We start from the raw sequence: 11916 nt of genomic DNA, 5'->3' as shown, positions 1-11916 counted from the left end.
TACATGGGAGTGGGGTTTAATTCTTTTTTTTTTTTTTTTCTAATTTTTAAAAATTAAAGAAAATTAGAAAACGTTAAAATCATGTGTAGATGAGACTTAAATAAAAAATATTAAAATTTTGTTTGTGAGATTACGCGGCTGCCTTTTTAACTTTTTTGTTATGTTAGAACTTAGAAGACTAACAATTATACATACATGTAACATATATTTTAATAAAATATTCAAAAACAAAGAAAGTTGAGAATCTTAATACTCAACAGTCAATTCGCCCCACACGTGGCACCTGAGCACACAAACAAACTATGACAGAATCAAAACCGAAGTCCGTGAAAACACTAACACGTTTTGACGAAATCTAAACAGAAAAAAAATCTAAACACATAAAAAGAGACGACATCGATGAACATCTCGATTTTTGACTTGAGTGAATAAATGCGTTTGCATAATTACAAGGACCATTTGTGATTAAAACAAGAACCTATTTATAACATAGGTAATACTGGTCATATGGGCTATGTAAACCAACTCACTTCCAAAGCTTCTTTCATACCATTGGCAAACCGTTATGAGACGGTAACAGAACAAACTGTCTGACGGTTCAACAGCGTATGTGAAAGCGGAATTCATATACAACTTGGTGACAGAAATATTACATAAATTGTTTCAGAAACTCTGTGGCGACCAGCCTCCCCCGGGTGTTCACTGACATCTTTAACTCACTTATCTCCTTATCAATATCCTGCAACCCAAAGAAGCAATGGAGTTAACAATTTGAACACAACGTTATACGGCTCAAAACTCGTATAAACATACACTATTAATCGTATACACGTCAATAATATCATACGAGTTTCAAGCCGTGTAACGATAAGAAACTTGCTCCAGAGATTAAATTTGCATGCTCCAAAAACAGCCTACGACACCCCAACTAGAGGCAATTGGTATTCTCAAATGTAGAAATTGACCAGTTATTTTGTGACTCAACTCGTACGGATAAAAACACTATTAAGCATGGAATTTTATAGGGTTTCGAAAAATGCTTGCCTCCATGAACTGTACAATGAAATCAATGAGCTTGTGCTTCTGCATCTCCTCGCAATGATAATTTGTTACAAGAAAACTAATATCATAACCCTGCACAGTAAAATAAAAAAAAAGGCTTGAGTAATTTGGGGACTTCATCTACATAATATATTGTCCTATGCACAAAAGAATTAATGTACCTGCACTGGCTTTCTCCTCAACACCTGAAATGCTTCTGCTCTCATCGACAAAAATCTAAGAAATTTTTTAGTGAGTATATTTTCAAGCTCATCTGCCTGCTTTACCTACAAGAGAGAGCACCCGAAAAAAAACAGAGAGATAAGGGGAAAATAAAAAGGGATATAGATATCAATTCTATATACAACTACAAATCTTGCAGGCGAGAATTGTAATCTATCCTAAAAATTAGACAGTACACAGATTACAAACTCGGAGCACCGATTCACAGTCCGTAGCTTCTGGCTTTTTTTATAAGATAGAGTCAATGTTAAAACGGTAAACAAAACACAACACTGTCCAAGCGAACATCTGCTATTGAGCATACCAACTACATACTAAAGTATATTCACCTTGAGGCTTATCCGAAGGGAATTTATAGATGTCTCTATTAAGCATTTTTCAGCCTCATTTCGACATATCAAAACCTGTGACAGCAATAATACAAAAAGCTGAGCGTCATATATTTACGGAAACAAAAAATAACGAAATCTTGGTAACATGAGCTTAAGATATCCATCATATTCTTTTTAGGAGTATCTGGCTCATCAGAGTTCATGTGTTCAATGACAACTATAACATCATGTAACCATAAGCTATGAAGTCTAGAAGTTCCACGTTTAATAGGCACAATGTATAGAGGAAAGATCTTGTAGAGCTATCGAGAATAGCATATAAGGTAGAGGGTGGGGAGATTTACTAAGAAATCTATGTTCATGACGATTTCCAGGTCATTAGCTACAGCAAGTTTTGTATATTTAATTTGCTTAAGTCCAATAATTTTTTTTGACACTGAATTTGTCACAAAAATGGTAAAAAGGTCACTGATAAAGTTTGGGCATGAAAGGGAAGCATCCTTGCCAAAATCTCTAACTCATACAATAATTCCACAACCTCTGCCGTGTTTAAAGTAGGCATATAAAGAAAAAATGTGAAGAAAAGAAAAGCTGTAAATCCTGACATAGTGCAAGGCATTAGAATCTACATGTAGGCAAACAACCAACTTTGTTAAGCTTTAAGATTAGGACAGGAAAAAAAGAGGGTGGCGGCGACTGATCTTTATCATGCCAAAAAGATGGTTCTTACAGGATTTAGCAGAAGTTCCGAGCTGGTCCTGCAAAACATGAAGAGAAGATTAACACTTTCTCGGCTAAACACATTAGTCAATAGTTCTAAGTTTCCTTCATCCTTTGAATTTAACCACCCATTTTATAGTGAGCAACACAATTATTCTCATAAGACCTTACTAAATGTGTACAAATACATGCAAAAACGTCAAAAGTGAAAATTTGAAGGACAAGAGAATAACTGAAGGACATGGTGAGGCATAGGAAACGCAATAGCCTTCCTAGGGAGGACATCTTGTACTATATATTTGGATTAGTTTTAATAAAACTTCCGCCAAAAAGAACATAAATTCTGAATTATGGGTAAACTCAATACACAATATGCATGTGTTTATCATGCCCGTAAAAAAAAGGGTAGCACAATGAGGAAAACCTTCCACGATAGGAGTGCTCATGTTTTAATTTCTATTGACAATGTAGGGAATGGGATTTCTCAACTGATAATGGCACTATATCCAAATAGACTCACTCGGATATCCAAATAGTCTCACTCGGATTTCCTTACATCATTTACCAGTAAACTTTGCGTTAACTTGTCATACAAAACGACTAATCTAGATATTTCTTAAAACACAAAAAAGCAGTAAACAGTAATGAATTAAGCCTTATTGTGACAAAACTTAGTTTAATAGCATATAATTACAGACATCCATTTCTCTACTGGCCACCTTACTAGATTTAAGCAGCTCGTTTTCTCATACTAATTACAAAACATTAAAATTAAGAATTTAAAGAATTTAATGCGGCAGCAAGTGAACATACTTCAGCTCAACTTCCGGCTTGTTATGCCTTTCAACTTCTTGACAAGGAAAATTCTGCAAACAACGCATCGTACGCACACACGATAAAGAATCAAATCAGGCATTAAAAGCATGTGGAAATTCACCAATTCCCATCTGAATACTAGCGCAAGTGTAATCTGCCCAATTCTTTTAATTTTACACATAAACATAACAGATACTCAACATGAAAAACAGGTAGGTAGAGAAGAAATCAGAGCTCTACAGAAATTAACAACGCTAAAAGGGCTCGGCTTTCGCATAAAACTGGACCCGTAAATGTGAAGACCTACCTGTAGACACAATGCGGCATCGAGAGTGTTCCTTATACACGCCAAGTACAATCGCAATGAGTTCGACTGGGAGAAAAAATAAAAAAAATAAACCTTGTCAGAGTTAAAAGGAACTGCAAAAACAACAATTTCAATGGAAATTAAGCGAATTATATGCCCAAGAGATCATGCAAATTTGGTTTAATGATCTCAAATTTTTCCTTAAGGGTCTGCTTGGCCGCCGAGAAAGCGACTCCGTTACACACTTTTCTCAGCAACCAAACAGAGAGTGAGAAAGTAAAAAATGAGCTCACAGATCCGATGGGTTTACCATGTTTGGAGCAGAGCAGAGCAGAGAAGAGAAGAGGGACTGGTTCAGGCGAGAGAGAGAAAGGGTAAAAAAGATGTATGGCGAGCGAGAGAAGGAGGGAGCAATCAGCGATCGGGGGTTCGGAGCGTTGATAAGGAAATTGAAAAAGGGGAAGAAAGAAAAGAAAAAATATCCGACCTGCCGGATTCGAACCAGCGACCTAAGGATGTCTGTTTTATACAACTACAGTCCTCCGCTCTACCAACTGAGCTAAGGTCGGACTATTGCTAACCTTTCCACGTAAATATATTTGTATTTGCCTACTACCGTGGAATAGTACTTGTCACTTTTTGTTTTACATTTACACTTTTCAACCGGCTAATTTGACGGATAAACTGACAAAAGGGTTAATAATATGGAGAGAGGATCCTTGCTGGATCCTCCAATCACATTCGTTCATCGTACACCGTGCTATCAGTTTTCGTCAAGTACTGTTTATATTCAATTTTAAACAAAAAAATTTATAATAATTTCTGACCGCACGATGTATGATGAACGGATGTGATTTGAAAATCTCCATAATCTTCACAAAAAGAATTCGGCGAGGATCCTCACTCAATAATATGAATTCATAACTTCAACCTTGTGTTTGGGCAACGACCTTGTAAGAACCAGATGATTTTGGCATACTGATTGTCACACCTATGTTTTTTCCGCCGCATTCCTCTACTTGTATACCAACGGAAGGGGTCATATTTTTAGGATGTCACCGGGGCGAATTGCAGCAGAATTAAGGTTTAGGGTTATACAGTATGGCCATATATATATACCCAATTAATTGTTAATAACCTCTCCGCACACGCTTAAGCGCACACAACATGCATTTTTTAATCATGCACGCTACGCGACACTTACAAATTTTTTTATTTTATTTTAGTTTTTTTTTTTTATGTATATTCACAAACTCAATAATCCCAAACACAGTAAATGATAACAACTGAACCACTTCACATTCATAGCAACCTATAATCCCATCACAAATTATGAATTCCAACTCCAGTTGGCAAACTCTTCACACAGTTGTAAGAAAACCCAATCCGAAGAATCTCGACAAGACCATTGTTTCTTTACCCTCTTTTATCCCCAGATTTCCTCCCAACAAGCTGCAAAGCAAGCATTCCAGTAATAACCTACTACGGGTGGCAGACTCAAAACGAAGGTTCCGCTCCGACCCTTGAGGAACCTCAACAACTTTTCCCTTGCCTTGAACACTTCAAAGGATTTTTCACACGCATAACTCGCTCCTGATAAATTACAACTAAAACAAATGTAATTAAGGAAACTTAAACATGATTGCTTCTAAAGGGTTAGGCCGAAACATGAAGTACATAAGTACTCTCCTTAAGACCTGCTTAAATTTCATCCTCCTCAAATGGATCTCGTTCAGGGTAGTCGCCAACCTGAAAGTGTACTAATCACATTAGTCAAATCCATAAAGAAGTCGTACAGTGAATACACAAAAAGGCCATGTTGTAAAGAAATCCTCTCAATTCATAAGCAGGGTCTTTCTCTAGGTCATTTAAAATAATTGCATTTAACATTTCAGATTGGAACGGTTTTTGCACCAGAATGGTGTTAACAACTTGTGAAGAATCAGATACAGAGAGTATGCAGGCATACAAAATGTGGAAACATCGTGGCCAAAACTTTTTGGTTGAATATTTACAAAGTGGCTTTCAGTAACTTTTTATCACGCATGTGACTGTTATGGAGGCTTCCGCCTCATTCCTCATTCAACTCAAAGGTTTTCTTTTGAGAAGAAAAGGTGAGTTGGTGGATGGAGAACTGGAGAAAGGAGTATACTTCTACGACTTGAGAGAAGGTGTACAAGGGGTATCCATATTGGATGCAAGGGCTCGGGTTTGAGAGTAGTTCTTGACCATTATTTTGTACAAGTTTATTTAGGAAAGGTGAAAGCTAGTCGGGGGCATAGGCTGGTTTTAGCTGAAGTATGTATCTTGGTATTCCCTTGTGTTTGTCATCTTGGCTTATTTAATTTTTTCGTCATGACAAGGGGATTTATTCCAAGCACACAGATGGGTGGCAACATGAGCTAACAGGTCGTATTAAAGTTTAAAACAAACACATTCCTATTTCTTGCCAAATAACCAAATGGAAAACATTCTACAGGAAAATCAGGAGGAAAAAGAAAACATTTTAAAGCGTGTCCAGAGTAAGGCATACAAACCTTTACTTTTTCTGGCCGAACCATTCCACCATGAAGTGGGGGGCAACTGAAATAACGCGTTCCTTTCACCCTATCACATGAAGAAGAGGAATAATGTCAAACAAATAATATGCAGAAGACAGGAATGCAAGATTAATTCCCAAAAGCATTTTAAATTTTATAACTGAGAAATATGTTGGGAACACAAAAAGGAAAACTGACAATATTTATTATTGGCAAATGAGAACCAAAAAGACTTCTCATGATTTAGGAGCTCACTTACCTGCCATCATGCTTTCCCAAAGGTTCATCGTATTGAACTCCAACCCAGAAACCAGGACCCAAAGGTTCTGCCCGACCGACATATTTAACAACACCTCTTTTAGCCCCTGGTTCAACTTCACATCTATCTCCGACCTTCAACATATAAATGAAGGCAGCTAAGACAATCATGATTATTGGTCCACAAGAAATAAGACAAGATAAATTGAAACTTAACACATGTAATTTGAAGAAGATTATAGACAGCAATAATTATCTCAACTCCTAGACAAAATACAAGAACACAAGAAAGAAAAAATAGTATAAAAAAGTTCATTTATTCATATAAAATTACAGTTCATGTTCCATATTGAATGCTGAAGAAAATGCCAACTGCATCTCAAAAATGATCCGCCTAGACGCTAATGCTTGAAACCAACAAGGTTTGAAGAATAATCTGTTAGAATATGAGAATGATTGTGGGTGCTAGAAACCGGCTATTGTATTAGAAATTGGTATGGAAAGGTCTTGTTAAAGAGTTTAAAGTTGTCATAATCAGTTTGGGATTGAAACTTTAATTAAATCTTGATACTTAGCACTCATAGTTGGATTGGAATTGTCTGTCAGTTTCCTACACTGATTTTAATAGGGAAATCACAAGGATTGTTTCCATATAAATAGTGGTCACTGCTCTCACAGAATATGACGCTCATTATTGGACTTAGACCTATTGTAAATCGAGCATATTGCTTCTGCAAGAGAGGAGAAGCTGACCATTGAAGTCGACTATGACTTCATCTTCTTCGGGTTTCTAAAGGTGAGATTAGTCTTACACCATCACCCTTTAATAGCACAATATTATGAATAACTCCATGGAGACTTCAATTCTACAAACTTTAACCCTTTGGGATCAAATTTCATAGATTTTATGGCCACCAGGAAAGTATACATATAAATTATATATTCAAAGAAAGAGAGATTTTACTGCATGATCTATGAATCTTCAGCTCATTAAAGTGCAGTGTGATTCCACAAAGTACTGATATGAATATATAAAAAGAGACTAATGTCTTAAAAAAAATTTACTCGAGCTGCAATCAGAATCTATTGGTTTCTTAAGCTTCTTCTTTTCCATCATCTATTCCGCATATCTAAGTTCATTATCATCCTTATAAAATGTTATAGGTTCATCTTAAAGGACTGAAAATGCTTGTTTTGCCAATAAGTAAAATGGGAAAAGTACGGACCTTAATATTCACACAGAGATCTTCCATGTAGTTCTCTGGTATCTACAAACAGAAACTTCTGTCAACAAACGTATCAACATATCCATTCACTTCCACATGCAATGCTGACTAACAACAAAAGCAACTCAATTTGATTCATGATTAGCAAACACCAGTAGAAGCAATGGGGTATAATTTGATTACAAAAGGAATAGATAACATATATAGGAAAGACTTACTTTGTTCTCAACTGCTGATGGGTTCTGCAACACCAATTTGTCCTTAAATTTTCTGAAAGTACCTGATCACAAAACCCCGGAAATACGGACCCTCGGACAAAACAGTAAGAATATTCATTGAACTAAATAAAAACACACATTTTACAGACATTATTCACATAAAATTACAAATATATCGGGAAACTCTCACCGTCCCTCTTCTCATAAGCTTCCTGTGAAATGGTGTACTTCTCCACCAACGATGTGTCCTCCAGCCAACCCCCGGAGGTCACCGACGAAGGATCCAAGTCTACAACATGTAGCCGGAATCTTTCGATTTCGAAAACACATAAAACAAACAAAAAATCACAATTAACAAACATTGGTCTCACTAACAAAACAATGCAACTGTGAACCAGTAGTTTCTAACAAACATTGGTATCACTTTGTCAGACTGAGTAGCTGGCCAACCTAGAGAGATCGCCAACCAAAAGAATCACCAAATCATGTTCTACATTGTTGGAGTTCGAATGAAAATTAAAAGTGCTATTGTCCCACATTGATGAGAGCAACTCATCAACATCTCTTTCATACGCCTATGTCAATATGACATAGTAATTTAGAGTAAAGCAATCACCGTGGACGGATCTATCGTCCATGTGGCTTAGAAACGGGATGATTAATTAATCAAAAGATAAGGCGCGCTCTCATGATATTTTCGGAGAAATATACATGTGCTAGGAACTTGAATTCGATAGAGCAATTCTGGTGGACATCGACAAAGTAGAGGCGAAATTCTGTCTACAAGGGCATTGTAACACGCTCTGCAAGCCCCTATCAATTCATACAGTCAGTTTTCAATTCTTTCTCCTTTTTGTATAACCTCGATTCAGTTTCGGTTTAATATACACCAAATTGATCTATGTATTACAATTTTACATCAACTTGTCTGTTCATATTCTTATACTTCTCTAACATACATTCATTGCGGCATTTTATCAAACATGATGTAGGCAACAATCTCACTAATCCAGAATGCAACCAGATAAAAAATCACAATTAACAAATAACATGCGAGAGAGAGGGGGCGAGGGAGAGCTGACCCATCGTGAGGGGAATAGAAGCCGAGGGGTTTGGAGTTGTCGGTGAGAGTGGAGACCAGGGTGTTGGCGTCGTCGTAGAGGTGGAGGGACATGGAATCAACGGAGGTGCCGCATTTGCGCCAGAGCTTGTCCTTGACGGACTCGACGGAGCTCTGGAGGGAGAAGCGGATGTCGGCGGAGAAGGTCTTGAGATTGGAATGTGTTACGCGGAGCAGTACAGATTCGTCTCCTTCGATCTTCTGCAGCTGAGACGCCATTTTTGTTTACTGTGAAAAGCTCTAGACTTTACTATGGAAGCACAAAAGCTCTAGACTTTACAAGGGAAGCACTTTGCTTTTAAGTGAAAAATGTATGATCGTTTGCAAAATGTTTTTAGAATGATTAAAAGCGCGTGCCTAAAAGAACATCATATGTAGTCTGCTTAGGGTTCTAAATTTAACAGTGGTAGAACATCATATGTAGTCTGCTTAGGGGCGTTTGTTTGACCGGATTAAGGGGGACTGGACTAGACTAGACTGTAGTCCCTTGTTTGGTCTGGACAAGGATTAAGTTTAATGGGACTAAAGGGGACTCGCCCCGACTGAACGTTTCGCTAAACGTTCTTAAGGAGACCCCTCAATTTCAAGCGGACTGCTAGTCCCGTTCTCTCCCCCGCCACTGATCCCTCGTCGTCTCCCTTCTCCTTCGCCCTCTCCCTTCTGATCCGCACCTTTGCCCACTCCCTTGGGCCTTCACTATGCCACCCAAAAGCCTAAACCCAGACCTCAAACAAAACTGAAAAACAATCCATTGATTCCCTTCCTTTCTTCTTCGTTCAATTCACTCTCTTTCTCAGCAAAATCGTCATAGTTGCAACCACCAGACCACCACCAGACAACCATCACCAGAAGCTCGCCGTCGATCTCCGCATTCGCGCGCAACCCAAACGCAAGTCGAGACCGAAAGCGTACCAAATGCTCAAGCACCTGCAAATCCCCACATAAATTCAAAACAAAAAGGCAAAATCACCAGAGAATCCTGAGATTTTTCAAGAAAATCAGGAGGCACTGCGTGGAGAGCTTCGATGAATCCTCCATGCGAATCTTCTGCATAAGGAAAAGAGGGAGAGGTTAGGGATAAAGTGGACGAAGGGAAAAAAAGGAGAGGGGGAGGAGAGAGTTGCCGGAAGAAAATAGGGAGAAGTTGCAGAGAGGAAGAATATTTTGGAAAAATGGAGAAACAGAATAAAAAGAAGGAGATGAGAGGGAGAATGGCGGAGGAAAAGAGGAATAGGGTAGAGAGAGATTATTTTAGGAATAAATAAATAAAAAGATTTTGGCCCTTACATAAGAATATATGATTCTAGAAACAAATAAAATGATAAATTAATAATAAAATATTAATAAATATAGATAAAATAATATAATATTTAAGTTAGATAATTATCCAACTTCTTAGTCCGACACTGCACCAAACGCTTCACTAAACTAATCCAGCTTAATCTAGTCTAAGCCAGTCCAGCTTAATCCCTGAAGCTAATCTAGTCCGAGACAGTCCGGTGCAACAAACACACCCAAGGGTTCTAAATTTAACAGTGGTAACTAAACACAAGGGTTGCGGTCATTACAAGACTTAACTCACACCTTACGACACAGATTGACAACAATCATGCACTATATGTGTCTGGTTCCTAAAGGCACATGGATTGAGCTACAGTTTGAAAGATTAACATATTCCAGAATCTCCAGATCGATGCTTATTTCAACTCTCCGACATCCAAATCATGAATGTTTGGGGTCCATAATATGCAATGAGATATTGCTTTTGCTTATTCGAATTGAATGGGGATATATCCATTAATATTACACATAAGAAATTAATTATAGACACTAATATAATAAGTGTTGAGAATAAATCTCACATTAATGAGACGAGAGATATTTACTATCATTCCGAACATATCTCAAGATTAAGGTGTGACATATTAAAGGACTAAAAGTTTCATAATAGTCAAGCCCTTTTTATGACTGGAGTTCTTCAACTCGTAGTCTTCCAAGGTTGATGTGGAGTGTATGTAGTTGCATTCAAATTTGTGTTTATTGTGGCTGATTTGTGATTGTAGTGCTTTAAAAAAACAACTTAGTAAAAAATTTAGAACATCAAATGTGTTTGGTAAAACAAAAAAAATTACTTTTTTAAAAAAGGTATTTGTCAAAATCCCCACCCCCTAAACTTAAAACTAACTGCCAATTTGTCCCCTCAACTTTAATTTGCGTCAATTACTCCCTAAACTTTTGTTTATGGATAAATTCTCCCTGCCGTTTAAATTTCTCACCTTTTATCCATGATTCATACTAAAAATAAAAATAAATTAATTAAAAAAAAATAAAGAAACCACATCTCTCTTTCACTTTCCCTCTTCTACCCGATTGTGCCCCTTCCCACCGACCCCAAACCTCAAACAATCAGCTACCCCCTTCATCCCACTGCCCTTTCCCTCAAATTCAGCCCCAGTAACACCTCACCACAACCCACCTGACCCACAACAAATCCCATATGTTAATCCTTTCTTTTTGGTCGAATCCCAGATGCTAATTCAAAAAGGAAACAAAAATGATCCAAATGACGATTTTGACCTCCAAACTAACTAACGGAACCATGGATGAAATGTGTGAGACTTGACAGGAGATGGGAATTTGGCCATAAATAAAAGTTTAAGAAGGTAATTGGCAAAAATTAAAGTTCAGGGGATAAATTGACAGTAAGTTACACGTTTAGGGGGGATTTCAACAAATAGGTATTTTTTTAAAACTGTTGTCAATAATAGTAGGAAAACGTAAAATAAAAAAAATAAAAACATGTGTATAGCATACTTCTAAAAGAAGTGATTTTATTTTTTTTAACATATCAGTGCATTTTTAATGAAATTTTCAAATAACAAATATATCTCACATATTTAACAAATTGTAATTATTGCGCCTATATTATTTTCTTTGAAATTATTATATCACATGGAATAACATATATTTTTTTTTAGTTATTGAACATATTCACAACAATTTATATAAAAGTTTATCTAACGCTCATACATTATTTTTTCTGTTAAATGAACTTTTAGATTAAAAAGTTTATCAAATACTCAATAACTTTATTT

The 11916-nt window shown here is 36.9% G+C and overlaps 2 protein-coding genes and 1 non-coding gene across 4 annotated transcripts; all 3 read right to left on the bottom strand.

Annotated features, from left to right (window-relative positions):
• Window positions 1–530: 530 nt before the first annotated feature.
• On the bottom strand, window positions 531–3960 carry ARPC4 (binding protein). Its single transcript, XM_068462140.2, has 8 exons — window positions 3770–3960; window positions 3460–3525; window positions 3150–3202; window positions 2347–2374; window positions 1614–1688; window positions 1224–1328; window positions 1045–1134; window positions 531–739 (listed from the first exon to the last, which is right to left on the bottom strand). Exons 1-8 carry the CDS (start codon window positions 3770–3772, stop codon window positions 650–652), a joined length of 510 nt encoding a protein of 169 aa, XP_068318241.1. The 5' UTR covers window positions 3773–3960; the 3' UTR covers window positions 531–649.
• Window positions 3941–4028, bottom strand: TRNAY-GUA (transfer RNA tyrosine (anticodon GUA)). Its single transcript is given in 2 exon segments — window positions 3941–3976; window positions 3992–4028. It is a non-coding gene; the product is annotated as a tRNA-Tyr (tRNA).
• A 708-nt stretch (window positions 4029–4736) lies between these two features.
• Window positions 4737–10080, bottom strand: EMB2804 (tubulin folding cofactor B). 2 transcript variants are annotated; one of them, XM_068462054.2, is made up of 8 exons: window positions 8784–10003; window positions 7892–8010; window positions 7702–7763; window positions 7484–7525; window positions 6259–6392; window positions 5997–6066; window positions 5157–5208; window positions 4737–5052 (listed from the first exon to the last, which is right to left on the bottom strand). In XM_068462054.2, exons 1-7 carry the CDS (start codon window positions 9038–9040, stop codon window positions 5161–5163), a joined length of 732 nt encoding a protein of 243 aa, XP_068318155.2. In that variant the 5' UTR covers window positions 9041–10003; the 3' UTR covers window positions 4737–5052; window positions 5157–5160. The 2 variants fall into 2 exon arrangements, with proteins under 2 accessions (XP_068318155.2, XP_068318154.2); XM_068462053.2 differs by having other exon boundaries at window positions 4737–5208; window positions 8784–10080.
• Window positions 10081–11916: the final 1836 nt, after the last annotated feature.

The sequence above is a fragment of the Pyrus communis genome, chromosome 4 (assembly GCF_041283825.1).
Source record: "Pyrus communis isolate YQ-2024b chromosome 4, ASM4128382v1, whole genome shotgun sequence".
Taxonomy (NCBI): domain Eukaryota; kingdom Viridiplantae; phylum Streptophyta; class Magnoliopsida; order Rosales; family Rosaceae; genus Pyrus; species Pyrus communis.
Note: the sequence above shows the minus strand (reverse complement) of the source record. Positions and strands in the feature narration are given on the sequence as shown.

Coding starts and splice junctions, on each gene's coding strand:
- ARPC4 (XM_068462140.2), bottom strand. Junction 2,375..3,149: donor AAGCCGGAAGTTGAGCTGAA/GTATGTTCACTT, acceptor CATGTTTTGCAG/GACCAGCTCGGAACTTCTGC. Junction 1,689..2,346: donor CGGAACTTCTGCTAAATCCT/GTAAGAACCATC, acceptor TTGCTGTCACAG/GTTTTGATATGTCGAAATGA.
- EMB2804 (XM_068462053.2), bottom strand. CDS start 9,040: ATGGCGTCTCAGCTGCAGAAGATCGAAGGAGACGAATCTGTACTGCTC. Junction 8,011..8,783: donor TTCTATTCCCCTCACGATGG/GTCAGCTCTCCC, acceptor CGAAATCGAAAG/ATTCCGGCTACATGTTGTAG. Junction 5,209..5,996: donor TTCGGCCAGAAAAAGTAAAG/GTTTGTATGCCT, acceptor GTACACTTTCAG/GTTGGCGACTACCCTGAACG.